A 25,602-nucleotide genomic window follows, 5' to 3' on the forward strand; every position below is an offset into this window, starting at 1 on the left:
GAACAATGATTTTCTGCCATGACCGGTGTCTTCCATTTAACGTACGTGAATATAACACAACCACTTTCACTAGATATAAAAATATATGATTTGTCAAAATATATGATAAAATATGCACGAATGTCATGCTTTCCACCGTGAATAAAACTCTACCATCATTATTCAACATCACGTCATACGTCACTCGACGTACATACGCGCTCGTCCAATCAGCTACGGGGACGGCACAGCAGCTTGTGTTTGAAATCTACGCGCTTTGAGTTTTGGTTTTGCTTAATATCAGATCCAACACAGGCTTTGAAAATCAATTTGACCTCAGTACGGTTGTTAAATCATTCGTCGTGGATACATGTTGTATCAAATGGTATGTGAACGATACGTATTTTAAAGCGTTAACCTAAGCTTTTTTGATTAAGGTAAAAGAGATGGGCAGTTAGCTTATGCACTTAGCTTAACGCTGCCAAATGCTAATTTTCTAACACTGGTTAAAGTATTAAAGTAAGAAACACATATCAACGGAGCCTTACGGATTGAGGCGATTGTTTATATTGTAGACTGCATTGGATATAAGTAAAATGCAAGAAAAAGAAATGATCACCGGTTTAGCATGCAGGTTTTGGTTGTGCCTTGCAATGAAAGCATTAACGTTATATGTACAGTCTATATAGTAAAGTGTCTTGACAAGCTAGCGCTTATCAGACAATTATAATAAGTAAAATAAAAATATCCTTTATTCGTTTTGTCAGTGTGGACTGTATGCATTAAAGATACTAGTAAATTCACTACAGCACCCTCAACAAAGGTGCTGTGTAGCGACTGTAAAATAAACGTATCTATTTGTCACAATTAGAAATCGCTTTTTTTATAAAACACTCATTGTTTTTATTACACTTAAACCTGTGCATATTTTTGTATTTAATTTGTATTAGTCAAGTAGCTCTCTTCTATGTTTGCAGCATCTTCACCAAGCCTTCATACTCAGAAACAAACGTATAGTATAATGCTATGGATAAAAGCCTCTGCCAAAGCATAAATGTAATTGTAGTCTGAGATCATTGTTGATTGACATCAGTGTTGTTTATTTTCTCTCATGTTCTCCAGGTAAACAAACAAAACTTTGCAAAATAAAACGGGACAATGCCAGACGTGGAGGTGTGCAGCCACGTGAAAGTGGTGGTCCGGGTCCGTCCTTTGAATGACAAGGAAAAGAGTGCCAATTACAGAAACGTGGTCCATGTTGTTGACAACCACATGCTTATCTTTGATCCCAAAGAGGAGCAAGTGACATTTTTCCGGGGGCAGAGAGTATGCAACAGGGATGTGCGGAAGAGAACCAATAAAGACCTCAAGTTTGTGTTTGACAGCGTCTTTAGAGAAGACTCTTCGCAGATGGAGGTTTTTGAGAACACCACCAAATCAATAGTGGATGGTGTCCTAAACGGCTACAACTGCACTGGTGAGGCAATGCTTTTCTCCTTATTCAAACTTTGCGTGATCATCAGGCCAATTAGCAATTGATGAACTAATATTTTTGATGTCAATTTTGGGTTTATATTGATGATATTGTATAACAATTCCAATATTTCATGAAAAGCGCAAATTAAAAAACAGTGCACCCTGTGTGTATTAGATTCACACATTTTGTTCTTATAATTACTTAAAACTGGGCCTTTTTATTATTCAAATAATGCGTAAGTTCACTTATGTTTACTCTTCTATGTATGTGGTTAGGATATGGACTTGCTTAAACTGCTAATTCTGGTTTTTGATGTTGTGTTTTTTGGATATAGACGAGCATAAATACTGTCATTTATAAAGGTTCTCTTTCTGGGCAATTTGAAGGGCTTTGTGATTTGCCCGGTTGGAGTGCTGTTGGTTCAAGTAGCTCTCTTCTATGTTTGCAGCTTCTTCAGGCCTTTAAGCTATGGCTCCAAACTGAAAACATGGAGAGGAATGCAATTTATTTGATACTTCTCAAGAGTTCAGACTATTTTTAAGTCTGACATTATTGTTGTCATGGCAGGAGAAGAGCTGCTCGTACTTACGCCTTGAATTTCTCTCTTGTGTTTGTCCAGTGTTTGCCTATGGAGCTACAGGAGCTGGAAAAACGCATACAATGTTGGGCACGTGTGATACCCCAGGAGTGATGTTTCTCACCATGAAGGAACTGTTTGCACGTATGGACCAGACCAAGGAAGACAAAGTTTTCGATATAGCCTTTTCTTATCTTGAGGTGAGGTTTTCCACAGACATGAAACAGCATTGTGCATTTATTCACAAAGTAACTGAATTTCCTTCAGTCCTTTTCTAAACAGTATGATTTCATTAAGAGTTTGGAGTGCGGATTGAATTAGCTTTGCGTTATTACACATGAAGCAGTATGAGAAGTCAGGTCTTTTGTGTTCTGAGCAGCTGGGTTTCCGCATTCTCACTCGAACAGGTTTATAATGAGCAGATTCGGGATTTGTTAACTAACTCAGGCCCGTTAGCGGTGAGAGAGGATGCTTCCAATGGAGTTGTGGTTCAAGGACTCACCCTGCACCAGGTAAGGTGGTGTTACTTGAGTTATTTCATCATGCGTCATTGAGTTGCTCTGTCTGATGCATGTGTTTGTGTGTCATCTCATTACTTAACAGCCCAAATCTGCAGAGCATATCCTTGAAGCTCTTGATTATGGCAACAAGAACAGGACGCAGCACCCCACTGAAATGAATGCCACATCTTCACGATCCCATGCTGTATTCCAGGTAAAAGGTTTCTGGCCATTTTGATGCTGTGTTCTTTGAATATCACATCTGGTTCTGTGTAGTTTTGATGCAGTAAGGCCTCAGTAAAGCAGTCGCTCCACATGGGGCCTGAACGACTAATTTACCTAAAGCCTATTAAAAAAAAATATTGAGCATGCTGAGCGGTCATAAGTGATTGAAGTTGAATAGAATTGAGATGCTGTGTTTTATGTATTTACGATTATTTTGGGAAAGGTTATATGATAATTTTTCTGTTGTTGTTCTTCAGTAAATCAAGCTCTTTAGCTTCTCATATTGTATTGTTTCAAGACTCTATACATTTAGTACCAACACAGCTTTGGCATCTCAGCCATCTTTCAGTTGATCTGGTTGTTTTAAAGTGAACTGCACCGTTCAAACCCAAGAATAACCAAAAACGTAAATATTCAGTCTGATTCAATGACTTTCTTGTTCCATCTTTTTCCTTCAGATCTACTTGAGGCAGCAGGATAAAACAGCCAGTCTTAATCCAAACGTTCGTGTGGCTAAAATGAGTTTAATCGACCTGGCTGGCTCGGAGAGGGCCAGCGCGACCAACGCCAAGGGGGCGCGTCTCCGAGAGGGGGCCAACATCAACCGCTCTCTTCTCGCCCTTGGGAATGTCATCAACACTCTTGCCAACCCCAAAGTAGGTCTATACCTCCTGCGATGTAAAAACAGACTAAATGATTGATTACCCTGAACTTGCTGAAAATTAGCTGTGTTGTTTTTAAATTAAACAAAATTTAGTGATTTTGATACTGCAGATTTGGGTTTCGTGCTTTTGTATAGTATGGCATGCTTATTGGAATTACCTGGCTGAGACGGGTGTTTAGCCAGTAAGAAAATTGTGTGATTATAAGATGTGGTTTTGAAGAGAGGGGTGTGGCTAAACCTGGAAAAAGTTTTAGAATGGCTGATATTGCTGAATTAGTATAAAAAATGACAATTTAGTCAATGCAATAAACAGTGAATGTGTTGTACATAAAGACCCCTTTACGGCCGACGTCATGCTTATGTCACTCCATTAGCTGGAGGCAAACAAAGGGAAAACTGGAGGCGGCCAATACAAAGCAGCACAGATTTGGCTACATAAGGAGTTTAAAATAACATCTTGTTGTGAAGTGCCGCAATCGACAGAATACAGTCTCTTATTTTATATTTTTACACATACCTGCTGCCATTGCCAAACAAAAATACTGACAACAGTTATAGTTAAACACAATCAACAACGAGCAGACTAAACAGAACACTAATGTCTTTTGTTGGTGTGGATTATGATTTGGGTGTGTATTTTAAAATATCTCGCTTATGCCCAAATCAGAAACTAGGGATTCACCGAAATGAAAATTGTGGGCCGAAACCGATACCGAAAATTGAGGATGCACTTGGCCAAAAACCGAAAATTACTTTAAAACTTTTAAAAAAAGTTTAATTTTATTCTATTATTTACACACACGAAAATGAAAAAAGAATGTAGGGGCTATGAAGAGCCACCCCTTCTTCATTTACTAGATATATTTTCTTCTGGTTTGTATTTTTAGTTCACAGAAATTCTACAAAGTATGTTGTTGTCTCAAAAATGTGTGTCTTTTTGTCACATCCATAACGCAATAATTTTTCTCTCTTTAAAAAAATATCCTGATCATTTTTTTCTGATGTCTGGACTGAGACTCCATCATCAGGGCTCAGGGGTTTAGTAAAATATAAATAAAAATAAATAAAAGATATTTCAACATAAAGGTAATAAATACATTCTCTGAGTATTTATATTTCAAGGTTTGACTGAAAAATGTCACGTATGTTATACTTGAATTTCCCCTTTATATAAGGCATTTTGTTAGGCAAAGGTTATGTTAAGAATTTAGTTTTGGTAATTACTCACTTTAAAAGTATTGTTTTTTGTTTGCATGTTTGACCAGCAATGTAGCTTACAGATATGTGTGTTGTTGAAATACACATTTAGGAGGGACTTGATCTTGATGGTTGATACTCGGGGCATTCAGAGCATGCACTCTTATATACTCCATATAGCATAGCTGTAATCCACAGAGCCGACAGCCTCCATCTCTCATTTTGATACAGTCCTTTGATACTAACCTTCTCCCTTTTCTCTAAAAAGCACTGGCATCTCGTTTCGATGTAAACAAACATGTTATATCAATTTTACCCTTCTTCAGTCTAACCTTTCTTGGTCTCTATCCATTCTGGGTCAGCTTGGTTCATAGTGTGCTGTGGCACTGCCATTGGTTGTGATGGTATTACCCTTCCTCTCTACTTTGTGCTTTTGGGACAAACCCAAGGGCTCTGTGTTTCAATGACTGACGCTATCAGCTCTGGAATACTTACAACTCTTTTAGCTTGGATTCTGTACGCTTATCTCTCTTAGGGCTGCTTTTTGTGTGTGTGTGTGTGTGTGTGTGTGTCAGGCTCTTACTCATGCATTAGTGCAGACTCCACTACACCTCCATCAGAGACATTGTGTGGAATTGTATCCAGATTTTCCGTCTCAGAAGGTTTATGGGTAATTTACCACCCAATCCTATTAGCTCTTGACGGATGTAGAACGTAGCCTTGGAAAACGGCTGTTAAATTTTCCTCGCAGTGTTTGTTTTGTGCCATAAACCATTCTAAACCATGCCTTAATTATAATTGGGTGTTTGGTGTGTATTTGCTTCAGTGTACATTTCAAATCCTGACACTTAGCTTTTACATCTCATTAGTTTTCAGTAAATGCGAGTGTGTTTCAAACTGATTTCTTCAAATTACTCCTAATTGCATGAGTTTAGATCGTTCGAATGGAAGGACAGGCAAAAAATCCAGACAAGCAATGTAGTTTTTTAATTTTTAGACCACATTCTTTGATTTAATGTTTTGTGTGGTACATCTGTTTGATTGTGTAGTAAGTGCTGCTACTTATTGGTTTTATACATTAAATTATGAGTTGTCAATTTAATCATAGAGTAATGTAGAATATTATGCCTGCAATGAAGGATTTTTCTTACTAGAAAAAAATTCCCCAGCCAAAATATGTCGAAAGAGTCTAAGAGTGCTTTCGCATCTGACTCACTTAGTACAGTTGAGTCGCATCTATTTTCCTGCCGAGTTTAGCCCCAACTCTGAAATAAACACCTGAACAAGCTAATCATCGTATTTAGGAATAGATGCATTCAATTTAATGCGGCGCTGCGCAAATCTATAAGCTGATGTGATGTCAGTACCGCAGTAGTGATTCCAGTGCAGATTGCTCTGTACCCATTTGAATCGGTCTTGCTGTACTTTAATACGATATGCCAAACAATCTGCGCAGCCCAACATTTAGTTGAACGCGTCTGTTCCTGAAGTCACTGATTAGCCTCTTCAGGTGTTTTATCAGAGTTGGGGTTAAACTCGGCAGGAAAGTGGAGAGTTGAGAAGTTGAACCACTGATACACAGTATCTCACAGAAGTGAGTACACCCCTCACATTTTTGGTAAATATTTTATTATATCTTTTCATGTGACAACACTGAAGAAATGGCACTTTGCTACAATGTAAAGTAGTGAGTGTATAGCTTGTGTAAATTTGCTGTCCCCTCAAAATATCTCAACACACAGCCATGAATGTCTAAACCGCTGGCAACAAAAGTGGGCCAGCATTGTTAACATCATCCAAAGAGGTCCATATCATAGTTTTAAGTCATCATATCATAGTGACGTGATCTAGATATCAATATAAACCAGGTCCCTGCTCATTGCCTGCTGTAAAACTGTACACATATTGTATTTGTTTTGGCAATGTCTATGGATTACATTTCCTCAAAGGAGTGTGTTTTATTTGTTTATGTACGTTTCTGTTGTGTCTATTGTGATTTTTGTAGTTGTCGTTTGATTCTGGTGTGTTTTGGCTAGTGTGTGTGTGTGTGTGTGTAAGGTGAGGAGATTTGGCCCTGTCTCTGGGCCCCTCCACAGTAGAGCTTCATGGGTATTGTTTTCATGCCATCCGCATAAATTAACCTGTCACACTGACGGCTCTCCTTACCCACATTCTCTTGGGAGGGCCGAAACGGGCCACTCGCACACACACGCGCACTGCTAACGCAGTTGTGCCAACAGAGGGAACATGCCGCCTTCAGAGAAGTGATAGCTAGCGATAGCGAGTGCTGTGTGGGTTGTTACGTAAGCTGGTATTTTACCGCTAAGTCAGTTTTTTGCTCCTGCTTTTAATATTACTGCAGTAATTTCTGACAGAACCCCAAAAATCTACTGAAACTGGGACACGCTCTTCGTTTCCCTTTGCATGGATATTTGCTGTGTTCCCAGCAGGCCACTGCTTGGTTCTGTAATGAAAACATTACCACACACACAGTCCAGATGTAGGCTATAGTTTGTGACATCAGCTGGACTAACTCCGATATACAGACAATACTATGTTTGTGTTAGTGTTGTCAAATGATGTTAACGGTATCAGATCACAAGTGTAAAGTTGGCTTTGATGTGATGTGGATGCACACCAGTCATCAGATCCTGAGATTCATTAAACACTTGGTTCGTGAATGCTTTTATTCGAAGGTCAGACAGGCCGTCGAGATAAAAGAGAGTGTACCAACTGGCTGTTACCACATATGTAGCGGCACAAAGCTATTGAAGTTGTTCATAATTGAGACAAATTTGAAATTATTGTTAGGATCTGGTAGGTTTATCAGTTTATCAATTAAAATCTGCAAATTTTTAAGGATTTTGCTGTAAAATGAGTGTTTGAATTGACAAATGGCCCGAATGGAAATTTCAAGCCTAACCCAATTCTAGCAAACCGTTTAGTTTCCATGTTACCCTTGTCTCGTAGATGTCCTTTCATGATATTTTTGGATTAGATTTTATGTTGTTGTTTTTTTCTGTTTTCAGTGTAAGAAGACGCACATTCCTTACAGAGATAGCAAGCTGACACGGCTCCTCAAAGACTCTCTGGGTGGAAACTGCCGAACTGTGATGATCGCTAACGTCAGCCCGTCTTCTTTCTCCTACGAAGACACTCACAACACGCTCAAATATGCCAACCGCGCCAAGGAGATCAAATCCACTGTAAGTCCCAGACACATACACGCAGTTTCAGCAGTCCAACAGCATGCCTTAAATCACCAAAGACTGCACAAGTTGATCTCGACAGAATCGAAATACGATTGTAACCGCAGCGGATGCGTCTTGTTTGTGTCCTCTCTTGATCTCCCTGTGTTTCAGCTGAAGAGTAATGTCATGAGCTTGGACAGTCACATCGGCCAGTATGCCATCATCTGCGAAAAGCAGAAAGCAGAGGTAATAAAAATGAAACAGGTTTGCAACTTGAATCTTATCTTTGGTTATGGGTGTGTTCGAAGACTGAAACAGGAAGTATACAGAAGTAATAAGACAACAAGGTGCTATATGTTTTAAAAGACTGCGTATATGTACTGTAAATAATAACAGATATTCCACAGTCCTATGTGTGTGATTTGATTGTTGGTGGAAAAAATGTACGTCAACTTTGTACACATTTTACCTTGCTTAGACCTATCGGACATAACCTTTCCACTATGTGGTACTATTTAGTTAGTAAATCTGGTTTGTTTCTCATGATAGGAGATGGGTCTAATCTGCATGACACCAGTTTTGTGTAGTAAGATAAAGGCTGAATGTGTATGTGTGTCCTTGTAGATCATCATGTTAAAACAGAAACTCAAAGAGTATGAAGACCAGAAGGTGGAGGTTCCTGCCCTCAATCCAATCCCCGTCAAGAGAGAGGCCGAATTTGAGAAGTAAGCACCTTTTGTATGTGTGTGCAAACAAGACAGTTAAGTTTGCTCTTTAAGTGTAGCAAACTTGGTGCAGGCATCATTCTACAAATTGGGGCCTTTGTTTGCATTTGTTTACATATTGTTTATTTTATGCCATGTGTGATGTGCGGCTCTTTATCGCTGTCCTTTGAAACTTTGAATACGTTTAATTATTCATAAGTAAGAGTACACAGGACAAAGCCAGACACCATCGCAGGTGGAGGTCTTCTTACCTCTGCATTTTTCATCAGGCCCGGTCGAGAGTCAGAGCCTTGTGCTTCAAGTTCTCATCTGTTTCTTGAATTTTTCAGGGTTGTTTATTTTTTTGTTGTTTTTGCATGTTTCAACTAGAAATTGTTTTGGAGTTTGCACAATGCAGCCCAAGCCCCACCCTTGGCCCAAACGTGTCGTTCTCTCTGGGTTATTGTCAGTGGTTCTCATCAGCAAAAACTGCAACAACTTTCACAGATGGAAGGGAGAGATGAAGGATGGGCACAGGGAAGCGAGAAAGAGGGAAAAACGCAAGGGTGGGAGGGATAGAGCGGGGAAGGAGGAGGGGTAAAAAGCTGAATGAGTCTCACTCCTACGTGTTTCATTCACCGGCATCAGAATTCACAACTTGCAGAGAGAGGGAGAGAGATGCTTGGTGGCGAGGAGGGGCTGCACGCTCCCGCCCGCATTAAAAATGCAGGAGTCTGGCAGTGTCGGCTGCTGCACCAACATTATGGCCCCGAACACAGCTTCTGCACTCTCACTCTCTCTGTGGGTTTATTTATTTTCTTTATTTTTGTAAGTAATACCTGATATCGCCCACGCGCAGGTGATATCACGGCATTCATTGAGTCAGCGAATGCAGTGGCTGTGTGCGGCGGCAGAGAAAGCTCTCACTGGAAGACATTTTTGTTTGAATAGAAGTGCAATGCCCCTTAGCGTTTAATGATGTTATACAGAAGAGAAAAGATGCAATAAAGTTTGCTTTGGCTATGTTCCTAGACAGCTTACTGAGACGCTGTTTTGTGTGATGTGCATGTTTCCATACATGTGATCTTTTCAGGTTCATTCAATGTTTTGAACTATTTTGTAAGTCATGATTAGAACTAATCAGAAGGCTTTCAGATCCTGCTGACTGAGTGTGTACGGGGCCAAAACTCTATGATGTCTGTTTATATGCAAGGAGATGATGCCATCCATTAAATAGGGACTATGATTGAATAACTACATGCTTCTGTCTTTTTTGTAGAATGTCAGAGTCCCTGTGTAGCGTGTTTGCAGCACGTCAGCTGGTCCGTAAAGAGCAGTTGGACATTGAAAAGCACTTGTATGAAAGCAGGCTGACCATGAGACACAGGGAGCAGTGGCACCAGCAGAGCCTGATCTTCTTCCCCGAAAACAGGGCCGAGAGGGTAACGCCACCAAATCATACACATACATGCAATAATTTGAAATACAAACTGCTGTAGATGCTTTGTGCTGGACTTAAAAACATTAAAATACAATTAAATCTCAGCCTGGAGATCTGTGTATAATGAATATAATTTTCTGTAGGTATTTTTATTTTTTGACAATAAAAATTATATTAAGTACAACCAAGCCCAAAAGGCCAATTCATGCACATTTAAAAAAAACTGTTGAGGATAAAATACACAAAAAAGCCATTGTTTCCATTGTGGTCCTCGGTATTCCAAAATAGATGGACGAGCAGTTCATAATGGGAATGAAATCAAACAACACACATCAGCATATCACATAATAACTTCTAAAAACATCTCAAAGCCATTTCTTAACATCTCTTCTAAAAGGACCTTCTTCTTGAATTTGTTTTAAATAATCAGGCAATTCATTCCAAGCAACAGCGCTAGAATACAAAAATGAATTCTTCCCCATTAAACTCTTAAACTGACACATGTATATATTATTTATCCTTGCCCTTGTAGAAAAACCATGAACATCTCTTACTAAAACATAGTAGTCATACAAGTACTTTGGAACAGTTCTCTGTAAAAATTTGCACACCATCATCAACTTTTGTCCACTTTTAAAATCCGTTGCCACATAATCAAAATGTGCTTACACTAATGCACAAGGTAACAATTTTAAGGTTTGTTTATCTAAGGAAGCAGCCTGTCTTGCTAAGAATTTATTCGATTACATACTTTAGAATAATTTACAACAGCCATGCTATCCCCTGTCAATTTATTGTCCAAAGTACATCCTAAATATTGCACTTCTTGTTTAGAAGTAAAAGTCAAATCTCCAACCCTTATTTCTTATCAATTTAGCCGCAAAACCAAATAAAATAGCTTCAGTTTTCCCTAAATGTAAAAACAGCTTATTTTGAAAAAACAGTTGGATATTTCCACAATCTCTCTACTTATTTCACTTTCTATTATTTATTTCATCTCATCAGTAACAATTATTGTAGCAGCATCAGCATATAATTAAGGGTGGCTAGAAAAGGCCAATTTTAGATCATTTATGTACATTACAAAACGTAAGGGTCCCAATACGCTCCCTTGTGGTACTCCACAAGAGATGGACAATTTGAAAACACTCCATTTAAATCGACCATTTGACACCTATTTGAAAGATAGGACTTAATCCATGTACGTGCTTTAGAATCAAATCCCATAGCATTTATTTTTGAAAGCAACATTTTATGGTCAACTGTATCAAAAGCCTTCTGTAAATCTAGTAACACCATCCCACTTATTTTGCCTTTATCCAATTCTTTCTTTATGTAATCTGTCAAATGCACAATAGTTGTCTCAGTGGAATGCATCCTCCTAAAGCCAGACTGAAATTCATATAAAATATTACATTTAGAAATATTATCTTCAATCTGGTCAAAAATAATCTTTTCAAAAACTTTGTATGGAAATCTTTGCTCTCAAGTTTAACTATAATAACTAAACTGGAGATTTGTGAGTGAACCATTCTCAGCAGTTTCTTTGGTCTCAATTATTGAAGGGATAGTTCAACCAAAAATGTATATTCTGTCATCATTTTCTGTCTCCAAACAGTTCTTGGGATCATTGACTAGCATAGAATCAGGAAAAATTCATTAAAGGGATAGTTCAGCAAAAAATACCAATTTGCCGTTTATTTACACACCTTCAGGCCAACCGAGATGTAGGTGACATTTTGTCTTGAGTAGAACCATAAAGAAGATTGTTTGGTAAATCCGCAGCCCTCTCTGCTTCATATAATGGGAGCATATGGGGTCCGCCGTTCTAAGAGTTCCTAAAGCACATAATTCCAAAAAGCGGCTCTTGGCTACATGTTGACGTTTCGTGAAGTGACTCGCTCGATATTTTCATAAATTTGAACGTCATTTTTATTAATAAAACACACATTGACTACCATAGTAGGAAAAAACAATGGTAGTCAAAAGTGCCCCAGAACTCTTCGCTTTCCTACATTCTTCAAAATGTCGTCTTTTGTGTTAAACAGAAAAAGGAAAAAAATCCTTCTATGGGAGTCATATCTGTTTGGTTATAAGCATTATTCCAAATATCTTTCGGTGTTCATCAGAACAAAACAAATGATACACATTTGGAACTGAATATGGTTTTCTGCTTGAAGAATAATGCAGTCGGTGTTACAATAACACGTATTATTTTACTTCCAAGCGTTGGATGGTAGTGAATGGGTTTTTGACTTTTTGAAGCTCCAAAAAGTGCATCCATCGGTCAAAGAACTGCCGGAAAAACAAGCCTCTTGTTCACCAGCATCCAAAAGATGACGGAAGCTAGACATCAACGTTAATAGTGCTGACCTTTGTTAAGACCACCGAGCCGTGTCGAGCAGTTGTTTGATTGATGGATGCTCTTTTTGGAGCTTCAAAAATTAAGCACCAATTCTCTCCCATTCTACGGCTTGGAAGAAAAATGATACGTGGTATCATAACTCCGACTGCATTATTTTTCAAGAAGAAAACCATATTCAGTTAGGATGCCTTGAGGGCGAGTAAAACATGGGGATGTTTTGATTTAAGGGTGAAGTTCTGCTTCCAAGGTGAGTAAATAAAGAAGGGTTTTTCACTTTTGGGTGAACTATTCCTTTTACAAGTTATTCTGAATCTAATTGATCCGAATTTGTTCATTATTTTTTAATAAAAAACAGAAGGACAAAAAACGTATGCTTTAAATTCATTGGTTAAAAGTGTGCAGATCCTGTGGGTGTAAAACACTCTTTCACAGAAAAGAGATTTCAGCCATGCTGTGTTTTTGTACGTTTCAGGCCACTTGTAAGTACGAGCGTAAGCTAGCCTCCCTGAAGTCTCAACAGGAGCACCTGGAAAATCGTTTGCTGGAGAGTGAAAAGCGCTTTCAGGAAAACGAGGGATGGCTTCACCGCATCGAGAACGAAATGAAGTTGCTGGGACATGAAGGACAGTCCCCCGAGGTTAGTGCTGGGTCAAGAGTTTAGTTTTATCCTGCTGTAAAACATTTCATGAAAAACTTTTTCCCTATACATTTCGTATACATTTACATGTATTCATTTGGCAGACGCTTTTATCCAAAGCGACTTAAACGTAGGGTGCAGTGGGCAGCTATCACCTCATAGCAAACAGGGGTAAGGTGCCTTGCTCAAGAGCACTTCAGTCATTTGCTGGTGGCACTGAGAATTGAACCAGCGACCTTCTGGCTACGAGTCGAACTCTCTTACCACTAGACCACAACTGACCCTAGTATACCAGTCAGTATGAATGATTCATTAGCTAACTTCAAAATTCTAGTAATCACAAACAACTGGAAAGGTCACGGAACTGTCATTTATTAGTCAGAAAGTGATGGAACCCTTGGATATATGTAGGTTTTTTTTTACCTTCACATTCACAACTGCGTGCGACATTGCACTAGCGTCTCCCTGGAACAGACGTTACACAGGAAGTCAACCGCATTATCATTCAGTTCACTGTTGTTTGGTTTTGACGTGGCCATGCTGTGAGCCCTCCACACTGGCAATTACAGAATAGTTAAGGATAATGATTTTAATTAGAAAACTCTATAATCCAAATCTGAATCATTTCTTCTTTTTTTTGTAATGTGGCTTGTTATCCATTTCTGAACTTCATTTAGAATGTTTTCATGTTTTTCAGCCAGGCCGTGAAGCACTAGGGTGCCAGCCTGTAGTGTTGTGAAGTCTGATGCGGGCTTACTCCTCTGAGGCCCTAGACAGCAGAGCTCTTCTGAAGCACTTGTTTGAGCCCATCTGTAATGACCGCCAGCTCAACTTAAAGAGGAATACTTTTATCTTTGTATTGAAATAGCTGGCATAAATTGTGCCTCAATGTTTTGATGCACTGAGTGTATGTTTTTAACTTGACGGTTATATTGCGCCGAGAAATTTCGCGAGCATGCGCACAGTTCGGTGGTCCTGCTGTTGGTGGTGATTCATTCATCCATGAATGGGCAAAAAAATTATATTGATGTTTTCGTAAATTATTATTTGAGCTGTCTAATTGTGGCCCTTCGATAAACACTGAATATCTCTGTCTCTCACTCGCCCCTTCTTTCACTTCATCTCTCCATTTGCCCACCAGAGGATGTCTTAATAAAGGAAAATCAATTCTTGTTCGTCGTCACTCCCTACAGCTGCTTGCCTTAATCCACACCTCTTTTCTCACTCTCATTTTTCCTCTCCTGTTTTTTTTTCTTTTCCTGGAAGTAGAACGGAGTAGTGACGCACACGCCCGTCAAATGTTCTGTGCTCTGCTGTTTTGCGTTTTCTTGCGTCAAGAGGGGGTAGAAGGCTCCTCAGAAGGTGCATTTTTAGTGAGACACAAAGAAAACAAGGAGCTAGACTAAAAACAACATCTGAGCCGTTTCATCATTTTGTAGCATCTCGCCTCCTTTGCCTTTGCTCATTATAGCGCATAGAGGAGATGGTTTAATCTCATCGTTCTCTTCTTCACCTACAAATCCATGCCAGTCTCGTTCCTGGAGATGACGTTGTATTAAAATGTGTCATCTAATAGATGAAGTGAGGTCGAGCAGCCCTACTTTTGTGTTGATGGATTCTACTGCTAATATGATTGTCAGGTTGGACTCTTAAGAAGCAGTCTTAAGAGACTGCTGGAAAACTGTTTCTGTTCATTTATTGGGATGGTATTCGCCCCAGCAGGCCGGTTTGAGTCAATCATATAGCCGACAACAGATTCTTTCTGAATTTATTGTCTTCACAGGGATCACAATCAAATATATGAAACCTCTAATAGTGCAACTCTGTGAAATTTGATGCTTCAATTTGTCAAACCTTAGTAGCCATATTTAGCATTACAATGTTTCGCAAATTAACATTTGCAAAAAATATCATTCAAAAATGTTGATGTACTGACATCAAAATAGAACTTGAAAATATAGGCACATTAGATCATACAAATTATAACAAAAGCTAATTTGGAAATTCTCTATTTAATAACACATTTTTAAGATTTAAGTGTTGTCAAAGAAATATGAAGAATTGTTACATTTTATATGCCGTTTCATCTTAACACAGCCAGGAAGATTTTACGAGTAAGCCTTTTGTTTAGTGGAGGCCAACCTTTTTTTGATTTATATCAAGGGGCTAGAGTCACTGTCTTCATTGTGTTAAGATGTCTTTCTGCATGCAGGAGCTGAAACGAGAACTACAGTGCCATCAGCTGCAGGTGCAGATCAGCGACCTTCAGCAACGCATCAAGCACACAAACCACCTCATCGGTGTGCAAGACCAGGAAAACGCTCACACACACAAGTATGAGTCAACACTCTTATAGGGTTCATGAGGCAGGCTTAGTCACCCAGAATGAATGCGTTTGCACCTTTTTAAATGCACTGGGGCATTTTTTTGTAGACAGTTCTTCGTATTATTCAGATGAATTTGAAATTTCCAATGTAAATACCTCCATCAGTATCATTCAACTAGATCACTTTTGTTCTTTCACCTGTCCTGTCAGGTTGGTAAATGCCCTGCTGTCCACCTGCTGCCGACAGCACCTGGCGTTGAAGGCCGCGAGCATCACCACAGACGATGCCGAGAGGGAGGAGCTTGAGCGCCTGGTGAACAGAGAAAGGGGTGTGGTCTGGGCAGACCAGGAGAGACCAGAGAGGAAAGATGGTGGCACAGGAAGCACTCATCTACAGCCCATCCTGTCTTTCTCGCACCTCGTTTCTCACCAGAACACGCCGTGCAGTGAGTGGCGTAAAGTCAAACTACACATTAAATGCTGAAAATGTTTCCTTAATTCTGTTCCCAACAAAGCGCTGTTTTGCAGTAAATAGGACTGTCACAAAATCAAACTTTAACTTCACAGTTATTATGGGCAACAGAAATATTAATGAGAATATTATTGCAATGTCTAGTTTAACTAGAATTTATTTATTGTTTTATTGGGTTGAAATATTAAATGGGTGCAAAATGACAACCTAGTCCTTTGAAGTGTCAGCTGGATAGTGACAGATTTCTTTTTTACAATATTACCGTGTGTAGTATGAAACAATAATCACAGTATTAATAGCACAACAATTGTCAAAACCGTATAGGGCTGCATAACGATTATGCGAAGAGTATGGTCCGTCCGAATGATGCAGTTTTCTTCATCAGAAGGTAGTCCGCACACCCTGTCCGCGTGCAGCCCATTTTTTGAGAATGCACGAACGCCTCGCGTACAACAAGGGCATGCGTGGAAAAAGAGCCCTAGGCCACTAGGGGTCAATACTCACACAGAAAGTGTACAGTGTGTCGTTGTCCAAGAAGAACAATACAAAACCAACACGCTGAAACGAAGAACAGGAACCTTAAAGCATATCCTTTGTGGACATACTGTTTGGTTGTTGTTCTTGCTATTTTATTCAGATCGTTTGCAATGGCAAAAACACTTACTCAATCATTTATTTGCAGTGTGGCTGAAAATGATGCTACTCAGTGATGCCCTCTGACAGTCTGGTAGAGCACACATACTCATTTGTATAGCGCATGTGTTGAACTTGGACATTTGTGCGCGAGACAGACGCGGAAAGTATGCCCGCAGCTTAACTCCCGATTAATCATTTGCAGAATAATAGTTTTTCTTCATATAATAAATGTGTGTATTTATATATACACAGTATACCAAAATATAATATGTAAACAAAAACTTATATTCAGCAAACATTCAGTCGTATGCAGCCATTGTGACACCATTGCCTGTAATACAGAATACATTTTTATTGCTGCCACTATAAATAGTTATAACTTTGGAAATTCGTGTGGCTCTCAAAACCTATTTTTATACAACAACAGAAACACTATATAATATTTATTAAATTTATTTCCTTTATTTAAGAAGTTAGACATTTTGAATTCAAATTAATTTAAAAAAGAAAATTGATCAATATATTGATCAAATCAAAATAAAGAGCCAATAAATACATTTAATTGTAGAATTAAATAAAACAATAGATCAAAAATGAAATAACAGTTCAAGGTTTTCAGCTACAGTTTTTTCTAAGTTTAACTTTAGATTAAACATGCTCTTCATAAACGGAACATAAACATAAAGTTTACCAGCCGAGAGTAGTTTTTTCTCTTTCCCGTCAGTGTAGTTGTTTGATTTAATATAATCAGACAATAAAAATTGTCAACAGCATTTGCAAAATGTCAACATTTAGAATATATAAAAAACAGATGAACAGTTCTGTTGTCACTCTCATCAGTATTGTGACAGATTGGCAACTGGCAAACATCAGGAGGCATTGGTGTCACGCAGCCCATGGATGCGTTTAAAAATAAGACTGATTTTAGCTCAAAATTACTCCAGTGACATCATTAATGTCTGATTTGTTTACACTCTTGATTGGGTTCAAGAATGCAAACGACTAACGATGAAAAACTTGCATGAAGAACGGATTCTGTGATATCAGTACCCTAGTGCAGTATAAACTGTTATCGCTGTTACAGTGTGGAGCACTGACTCTAGTGCTTCTTTGTATAATGTCAATATTGTCAAGTGTTCTGGAGCTCTGGAAAGGCACTATAGAAATTAGAAGTATTATTATTATTATGAAGTAGAAGTGACTGCGTAACAGAGGGCTATTTGCATGAGACTGACAGCGCGTGTGTACAAGCTCTTCGCAGCCTGACTGCATGCTCTTGTGTTATGTCAAGTATACTCAGATTTGTATTTGCAATGTTATTGTTTTATTCATTATTGGAGCTGTTTGCAGTTTCCTGTGTCTTAGTTCAGCCGTTTAGTAGTGGATTACATTAGCGTATTTACTCTTGGAAATGAACACCTTTGTTAAAATTCATTAATATTTAAATGAAAGGTATCATGAGAATGTTGTGTCATTTTTTTATCTTAGTTTGAATGATGTATTTTTCTTTATTCACTTGCATAGAACAACATGAAAACAGAATAGGTTGTATTATTTGAAAACTTTTTGGTTTAAAGATAAGAAATAATCCCAAATAGTGTTTTTAGATGTTTGAAGATTGAGATCTTCTAAACCCCTGCAGGGTTTTTTACTTAAACGTACCTGGAGAGTTAAACAGCGGCCTAATCATAAAGCTTTTATGCCGTGTCGCTGCCTTGACTTGCTGTTTCAGCGCCATTGTAATGTGATCTGCATTGTGTGAGTGTTGACAGATGTATGTGCCTTGATTAACACATGTTTACTTCCTGTGCGATGTATATATTGGCCTGAGTAGATTAGAACAGGGCAAATAAATAACAATGCGTTCTCGTCATTCAGGTGCAGAGAAACGCACACGCCGAAGCTCCCAGCGTCTCAGACTCGCAAACTCATCTAAAGGTAAACTCATCTCTGGCTCCCTCTGCTTCAACATACTCAGCTTCTGTCATCAATCCAGCTGCCCAAGTCTGTGTCATTGCTCAAACTGACAGGCAATGCATGCGCCTGTGTGTGTGTTCTTTTACAGGTGGACTGTGCTGTTAACATGTTAGAGCGATGCTTATTTTGTACAAATGTAATGGGTTGGACTTTTAGGTTTCAAAAATCTTTGTTTACAATAGTCCCCTTTTAGGCTAGCTTGTAAGGCATAGTCATAAATAATAAATATGGCACATTTCATACCCAGTCGTTTTTTGTTTCCATTTTAAAAGGAAAATAAAAACGACACAATTATATTAAAGATATTTTTTATATTAAAGGCTTGATTGTAAATCAATAACACAGAGAAACAAACCGTCTCCTTTCAGTGTTTTTAAGCAGTTGGAACCTGTGTAACATTAACCTGCAGGCTTCAAAATAAAAATTGTTAAAAGCTAAATCATATTAGTGCCTGAAGGATATAACAGGATAGAATTGAGTTTCGCTACCACAATTATATTGGTAATTCTTACAGAACGGCAACAACAGTATTGACGGGATAGCTCAGGAACAGACCCTGTGTTCACAGAATGAAACACAAACACATTTTACAGGATAGAGGGAGTGGAAGGGTGAGAAAAAGGGGATAGGGAAGAGGGGAAAGCTTTGGGAAAAGTGAGTTATTGCTCAGTAAATGGAGAGTAATGATATTTGCTGCAGAACAGGTGTTCCTCATTTGATTGAGACACGCTGTGGGAAATACACATTTCAGGAAAATTCTGAGACCTGCTTGAGGAAGAAAAAGAGAAAACAAAGACGAGTACTGTTAAAAATACTTTCAACTTCTTCATCTGTAGCATTATGGGGATATTCTCAATGAGTTGCCTGGTTGCACATTGTATTTGTTAGAGAAACAAGTTTCCTGTGTGTATAATTTCTCATTTTTGATGAAGCTTGGGATGTTTCTTTTGATTTGTATTATTTTTTCCCCCGTCCACTGCTTGTTTAAATTTTAATGATTCATTTTAAACACCATATGGGATTTGACCAGGTCAGGACATAGTAAAACATGACTTCATTTCTTGTTTTTTATTGGCGGAGAAACAATCTGTTTAGAAATGGTGCTTACTGATGATGAATAATGATTTGTTTACTGGCCTATAAAAGCAAGCGTGTTTTGTAAACGTGCACAGGCATCAGTCAGGTGATGTGTAGCGACGGCACGCCTTCACGCACCCCCTGAGCCATGTTGCATTTATAAATGGTGCGCAGAGTTTTATTAGACTGCTGGGGAAAAGATGTTGGGTTTACTAGTTCCCAGGCTGCTACAGAGGGATATTCTGAGGAAGAAGCAGTTGCTTGATTTGTCAGAGTTTGTGAGGTTTGCAGCATTGCATTTTAGAGAGAAATATTAGTTTTTAACCAGAAAGTCCTAAGTCCGTTTTCTGCTTTGTTTGTAAAATAATTATGATTTGACCATTTGGATGCATGCAAGTTCTTTAGTTTTCTACAGATGACTTTGTCTGCATAACCATTCTGGAGGACTGTCCCATTATTTGAATAGGATCAGAGTTTGTCGCCGCATTGAAATCCTGCACCCACATTTTGAGATTTAAATGTCTTGCTTACTTCAAAAAAACGACACTTGATTTTATATATCAGTTTTCATTAAAGAAAGTTATTTTGAATCGTTTTTGAACTGGCTTAAAGGAGTCATATGACACAGCTAACGCTTGTTTTAGATGAAATGCAATGTCTATACACGATCTAAGGTTAAAAAAAACTGTATTTTCCACATACCGTGCATGTTATCGCCTCTTTGCCCCGCCTCTCTGAAACGGAGATTTTTTACAAAGTTCATCACTCTGAAAAGCAAGGTACGCCTACATTACTTGCGTTTACATTTTGAGTCTTAGTCAAGTCATACAACGAAATGACGTACATTTGTGGGGTTGTGGTTACACGAGGCGTTTCAGGCAGGTCTGGGTAAGCATTCGCTTTTAGATAGAATGCATCTTTTGTTACAATACTTTCTTTTTTCAATTTTAGGTGTCTAATACATGCACGGGCAACTTATAACAAACCAAAGACAAAGAAAAACAAGTATTTACGCCATATGACCGCTTAAAAAGTTCAGAACATTGCAGAATTGAGCTGCGTTCAGTTCACAACACACACCGTGTTCCCAGTTCTCTTCCTAGAGACAATAGAGACGAAGCCCTGTATGGTGAAACTGAGAGATACAGAGATTCAAAGAAAGGGTTATGAATGAGTCTCCTCCCCAACCCCACCAACGACGCGCGTCATGACGCTATCGTCTCTGCACTCGTGCTCAAGTGTTCGATGGATAGATGGAGCGAGAGAGTGAAAATAGTGATGGAAGAGGGGAGAGACGCAGGAGTGGTCACGTGTCACCGTGCACGAGTATGCTGGCTTTCAGTGTGTCACACCTGACCCTGGAGTTTGTTTTTCTCCTCCGCTCATCACCATTTTTGCTTTGTGCTTTAGCTTTTGTGTTTGTGTACAATTTCATTTATTAATTTCTCTACCCGTCCTTACCACTTTGTCTATTTTCAATTCGATTTTTCTCTCTGTATCGCTCCATTGTCTGTCTAACCTCGTCATCCACATCTAGCCCGTTACCCTAGTGCCGACCCTCCGCCCTTCTGAATTTCATTCATAAAATGACTCCTCGGCACAGGGAGGGGGAGCCATCACATATAGTGTGAAACGCTCCTGGATTGGCCGTGGACGATTCTGCAATAAAAAGAGAGCGAGGGATGAGCGTAAGAGAGAGGCGGGAGCCAGGCGACCCTAATCCGCAGTGGCTTCCTCCAGAAATAGCGCCTCATGCATGTTTTAATCCTTACAGCCAAAAATATGCCATCCAGAGCACTCTGCCGGCAATTACTGATTGCATCTATTCCTCTGCCTCCGCTCTGGGCCATACATCACTGTCTACCGCTCAAGCTCTATTTCGCATTGTCACCTGATCAGCGTCACACCTTCTGTAAAGTTAGATTGTTTTTGGTGTTTTTGAGCTGGTGTTTTCTTAATAGAGAGGACGTCAATGAGTGATTTGTTTACTTCTCAAACTTTCTTTTGCTGTTAAAAGTTAGTCATTAACAGGATGTCAGGTTCTCTCCCATGCAATCCAGATTTCTGAGAATCAGCACTGACTCAGAGTGAAAGAGAGATGGCTGTGTGTCAACACTTTGACCAGCAGGAGCTCTGAAGCATCGCAGTTGGTCAAGAACACTTCAGATGCAGCCGCGGTCTCTCTTTCTCTCTCTTTCTCTCTTTCTAGCTCGTCTGCATTGTGTGAGTCAGTGTGCGGCCAGACTGCAACGTGCTCCAGCATATTCCGCCACTCAATATCCAACGTCAGACCCCTCCGACAGCTTCCTGGAGCCTCCCTTTCCCTTCCCACCCACATACACCCACTTGCACAAGCGCACAAGTACTGGCTGTCGAAGCAAAGACGCTGCTCTTTAGTAAAGCTCTTGATGTGCACTCAGAAGGGCACGTGATGAGCGGGACTAAATTATTCACTCTTGTAGGAGTAATGAATGCGTGCGCATATGCATCAGTGATGGGAATTTGTTGTGTTTGTGTTCATTCTATATGTCCAGGTTTAGACCTGGAAATGTGCCTGACAAATCGGATGACAAAACAGCAATATTATATTATGCCTCATTTAAAGACAAATAGTGTAAGTTATGTGCTTATAGTGGTACCAAATGGGGGAACAAATTTTGTTTTCTGAACATGTCTTTAAACACGTTATCTGACATTTGGTCAGACAAACAGTCCAGCCTCACGCCACTGGTTGAGCAATGTTCGGCCATTACATTTTAAAGTTCTCTGCTGCTAAACAAGAACGCGTTGATCTTCATATATAGTTGAACTTGTTCTTACTCTCTCAGGTTGTAGCCCTCAACCGCAGGAACCAGAGGATGAATGTCCTAAAAAACGCATCCGGAGGAAGCTATCTGTATCTCCTGCAAACCCAGATGAGGGCGGAGCCGTTCCTGTGCCGTCCCATTACCCACCTGCGCTTCAGGAAGTATTAAGAGAGGAGGGCATGTTCCCACTACAGTTCACTCCTCTGGGCCAGCCACACACCTCCAGCACCTTTGATCCGAACTCGACATTCGAAATCGGTCATACCGAGGACACAAATACCGCCAGTGCCACTGATGTCACTGTGATCCTATCACCTGAGCAACCCGGGCACACGACGCTCCAGGCACTACGAGCTAACAATGGGAATGAGTCGGCTAAAAGGTATCAAAATCGGTATTGATGGTAGGCTTGACCCAACTACACACCATAATTGTATTTAATAATGTAAACCAAGTAGACTTGTCTCGCCTGGCTTGAATAATTATCCAAAAACATCTTCCTAGGTTTGAAATTCCATCGCTTTTAGACCTGCGACAATCCAAACCTTCTTACATGGCCCTGACCTCAGCTGCTAAGGGCAAGCGCAAATTCTGGTATGTGTGTGTGTTTATCGGGGGATGTGTGTTCACTGGGGCATTAAAAGGAGCCATTTAGATCATGGCTCATTGATATTTCGCACTCTTGGTATTTGCCAAAATCTCACTTGGTGTGTGTTTGCGTGCACCAGTTCCAACGGTGGGAAAGAGGACCATTCTCAAGCTGTAGCCGTGGCCGCCGCACCCAAGCGTATAAAGAGAGATCCCTGCGAGGCATCTAAACCACTACGAATCCGACGTTTTGGAGGTTAGTACGACCGCATCGCTCTCCGTACTACCATTTGTATCTTGGATGCGGAACATAAGCGTCTCTGTATTATATTCCATTTATGAAGTCCTCACATAATCCATTATGTTTGGTAAAGTATTCTAATAGTGTAATGAGGGGGCCGGCTGACAGCTGTGAAATGATGTCAGGCTCACAGCCAGAAGCACACAATCTTCTTCTCCCAGTGGTTCTCTAATACTTACCTTCTCCTTAATAATAGAATGCCGTAACTTCCCTGAATTTGCCTGTTCCATACTTCATTTAGCAGCCTGAAATGTAAAAGAATTCATATAAATGTATATCAGGAAATGCCCGAAAAAACAGTTCCTGATATAGTAAAAAATGTACTAAACTGAAAATACAATTCAAAAATAATATAAAAGAAAGTCTAAAATGTACAATAAACAATTGTTTAAATACTTATTGAAACTACTGATCTTAAACACTTTATTCAATTTCTCTTCCCTCAAATCTAGTTTCTTCTGAGAATGAGCCAAGCCGAATAGTAGTACGGAGCGTGTCTGAAGGAAACCTCCATCAGCTTGGCCAGCGCAAGCCCAAATCGGGCTCAATGGGGCCCATGGCACTCTTTAAAAAAGTCACCAAGAGGATGTGAGAGATATCCACTGCTGATAAAGGCACAGCTCTCTTCTTATTAAATGCGCTGTAGAAAATGCTCAATCAAGGGTCTGGGGAACAAGAACAAAAACAATTTCAACCTTCAATATTTCTAGGATGTTGGAATTTTTTATGTTAATTTTAAAAAAAAATATGTGTGTGCATAGAAAACTAATTCAGCCTACCTTGAAGCACACATCAAAGTATTGTATTTCTACTGATGTTAGAGTGTAGTAACTTGGTTTTATTGTTACTACTGAGTGAGTAGTTTTTCCCCTTTTTGAATTGTTTTAATTAAAATATCTCAATTTAAAGATGAAACCAGGTCCGTTGTGTTTGATGTTTTTAAAAAATCTAGCAAAGCTTTTTTTTAATCTAAACTGATTTGTAAGCATTGTTTAATGCATTCCACCTGTTTACTGAACTTATACAGGCAATACATTTACAGCAAAAAAAATCTTAAATTATAATGTTGTAAGTATAAAAGGAGGTGAATAAATTAAAGTTTAAAAATTGATTTGGGTAAAAAAATGAATTATTTAGTAAATTCACAGTTATAGGGATATTCAAGATTAAAGGGATACTCCAGCCCAAAATGAAAATTCTGTCACGAATTACTGGCCCTCTAGTTGTTCCAAACAAACATGTATACATTTCTTTGTTCTGATGAACATATAAGAAATTTGGAATGTTAGCAACTAACATTTCTGGGACATCATTGACTAACATAGTAGAAGAAACTCTTGAATCTTTTTTGTTGTTGTGTTGACCACAAAATTAGATATTTTAAGGAATTTAGGATCAGTTGTAAAACACATTTGATTTACTTTTTTTTCTACTGTGGTAGTCAATGATGTCCCAGCGTTGTCAATTGATAATGTCGTTCTTCAGTCTTTCAGCCATCTTGCTGAATTGAGGTTAATCCAACTGAAAAATTAAAGAATTTTGGAGACCAGTTTAAGATCCATCTTGGTCTGTTTTCTGTATGCCATGCCATCTGTCTGAACAAAAAGAAAATTGAACCTCCCACTAGGAGTATGGCTTGCTTAATGCTCTAATTCCTGGAAGAGACCACAAAATGACAATAATATTATTTAAAAAGTCAGTCACATGTTGTTCCAAACCTGTATGCAGACATCTGTGAACACAAAATGTTTTGCAGTATGTTAATGAATGGAAATCGTATTAGTGTCAAAATCATTTCAGATTTTTGATATCCATGGATGTAATTTCATTTTTGAAAAAAAATTTTTAATGTTTGTCTTTTTTCTATTAAATTCTTTTTTAAACAGAACAGTTTCAGAAATACTTTAGGTTTTGGAGACTGGTGCGCAATGAATAGCTTGCCTAATGTCATGCATAAAGAATTAACTGTAATTAATTTTGTTAATGAGACCATTATTAACAGATAATTATGTAACATTGCCTACAGGCTCATGGCATCTATAAAACTCTTGAGGTAGCTTCAAAAAAAAAAACGCACTTGGTTTGGCTTTCCAGTAGGTAATGAAATTATAATCAAATGTCATTGTTTTTCATGTAAATGTTGCTGACTTCCACAGAACGGAGAAACTTCATCTTTCTAATGTAGAATCCTAAAAAGCAGTTTTGGAAAGTAATAATATTTTAGATTAAAGATTTGCGATAACTTAATTAATCGGAGCACACTGCATAATATTAGCCACATATTTTCTATAATCACTTAAGTGCAAATCAGAAATTTGAAGCCTGTAAAACAAGTAAAGATTCTGCCGTTATGGTTTGATACATTTTTAAACAGCATTGTGCTTTTGTGGCATTTATCATTTGTGTTTAAATCATTCATAATTGTTCATTCATGTTCCAAAGAAAGCATCTGCTAAATTAA

The 25,602-nt window shown here is 38.9% G+C and overlaps 1 protein-coding gene across 1 annotated transcript; it reads left to right on the plus strand.

Moving 5' to 3' along the window:
* Positions 1–228: 228 nt before the first annotated feature.
* kif18a (kinesin family member 18A) lies at positions 229–24,992 on the plus strand. The gene is made up of 18 exons (XM_056758272.1): positions 229–364; positions 1,102–1,456; positions 2,076–2,233; positions 2,441–2,545; positions 2,637–2,747; positions 3,217–3,414; positions 7,649–7,825; positions 7,982–8,056; positions 8,435–8,535; positions 9,794–9,956; positions 12,793–12,957; positions 15,170–15,291; positions 15,494–15,729; positions 18,270–18,329; positions 22,274–22,634; positions 22,757–22,846; positions 22,981–23,096; positions 23,594–24,992. Exons 2-18 carry the CDS (start codon positions 1,138–1,140, stop codon positions 23,731–23,733), a joined length of 2,697 nt encoding a protein of 898 aa, XP_056614250.1. The 5' UTR covers positions 229–364; positions 1,102–1,137; the 3' UTR covers positions 23,734–24,992.
* The last annotated feature ends 610 nt before the right edge of the window (positions 24,993–25,602 follow it).

The sequence above is a fragment of the Triplophysa dalaica genome, chromosome 1 (genome assembly GCF_015846415.1).
Source record: "Triplophysa dalaica isolate WHDGS20190420 chromosome 1, ASM1584641v1, whole genome shotgun sequence".
NCBI lineage: Eukaryota > Metazoa > Chordata > Actinopteri > Cypriniformes > Nemacheilidae > Triplophysa > Triplophysa dalaica.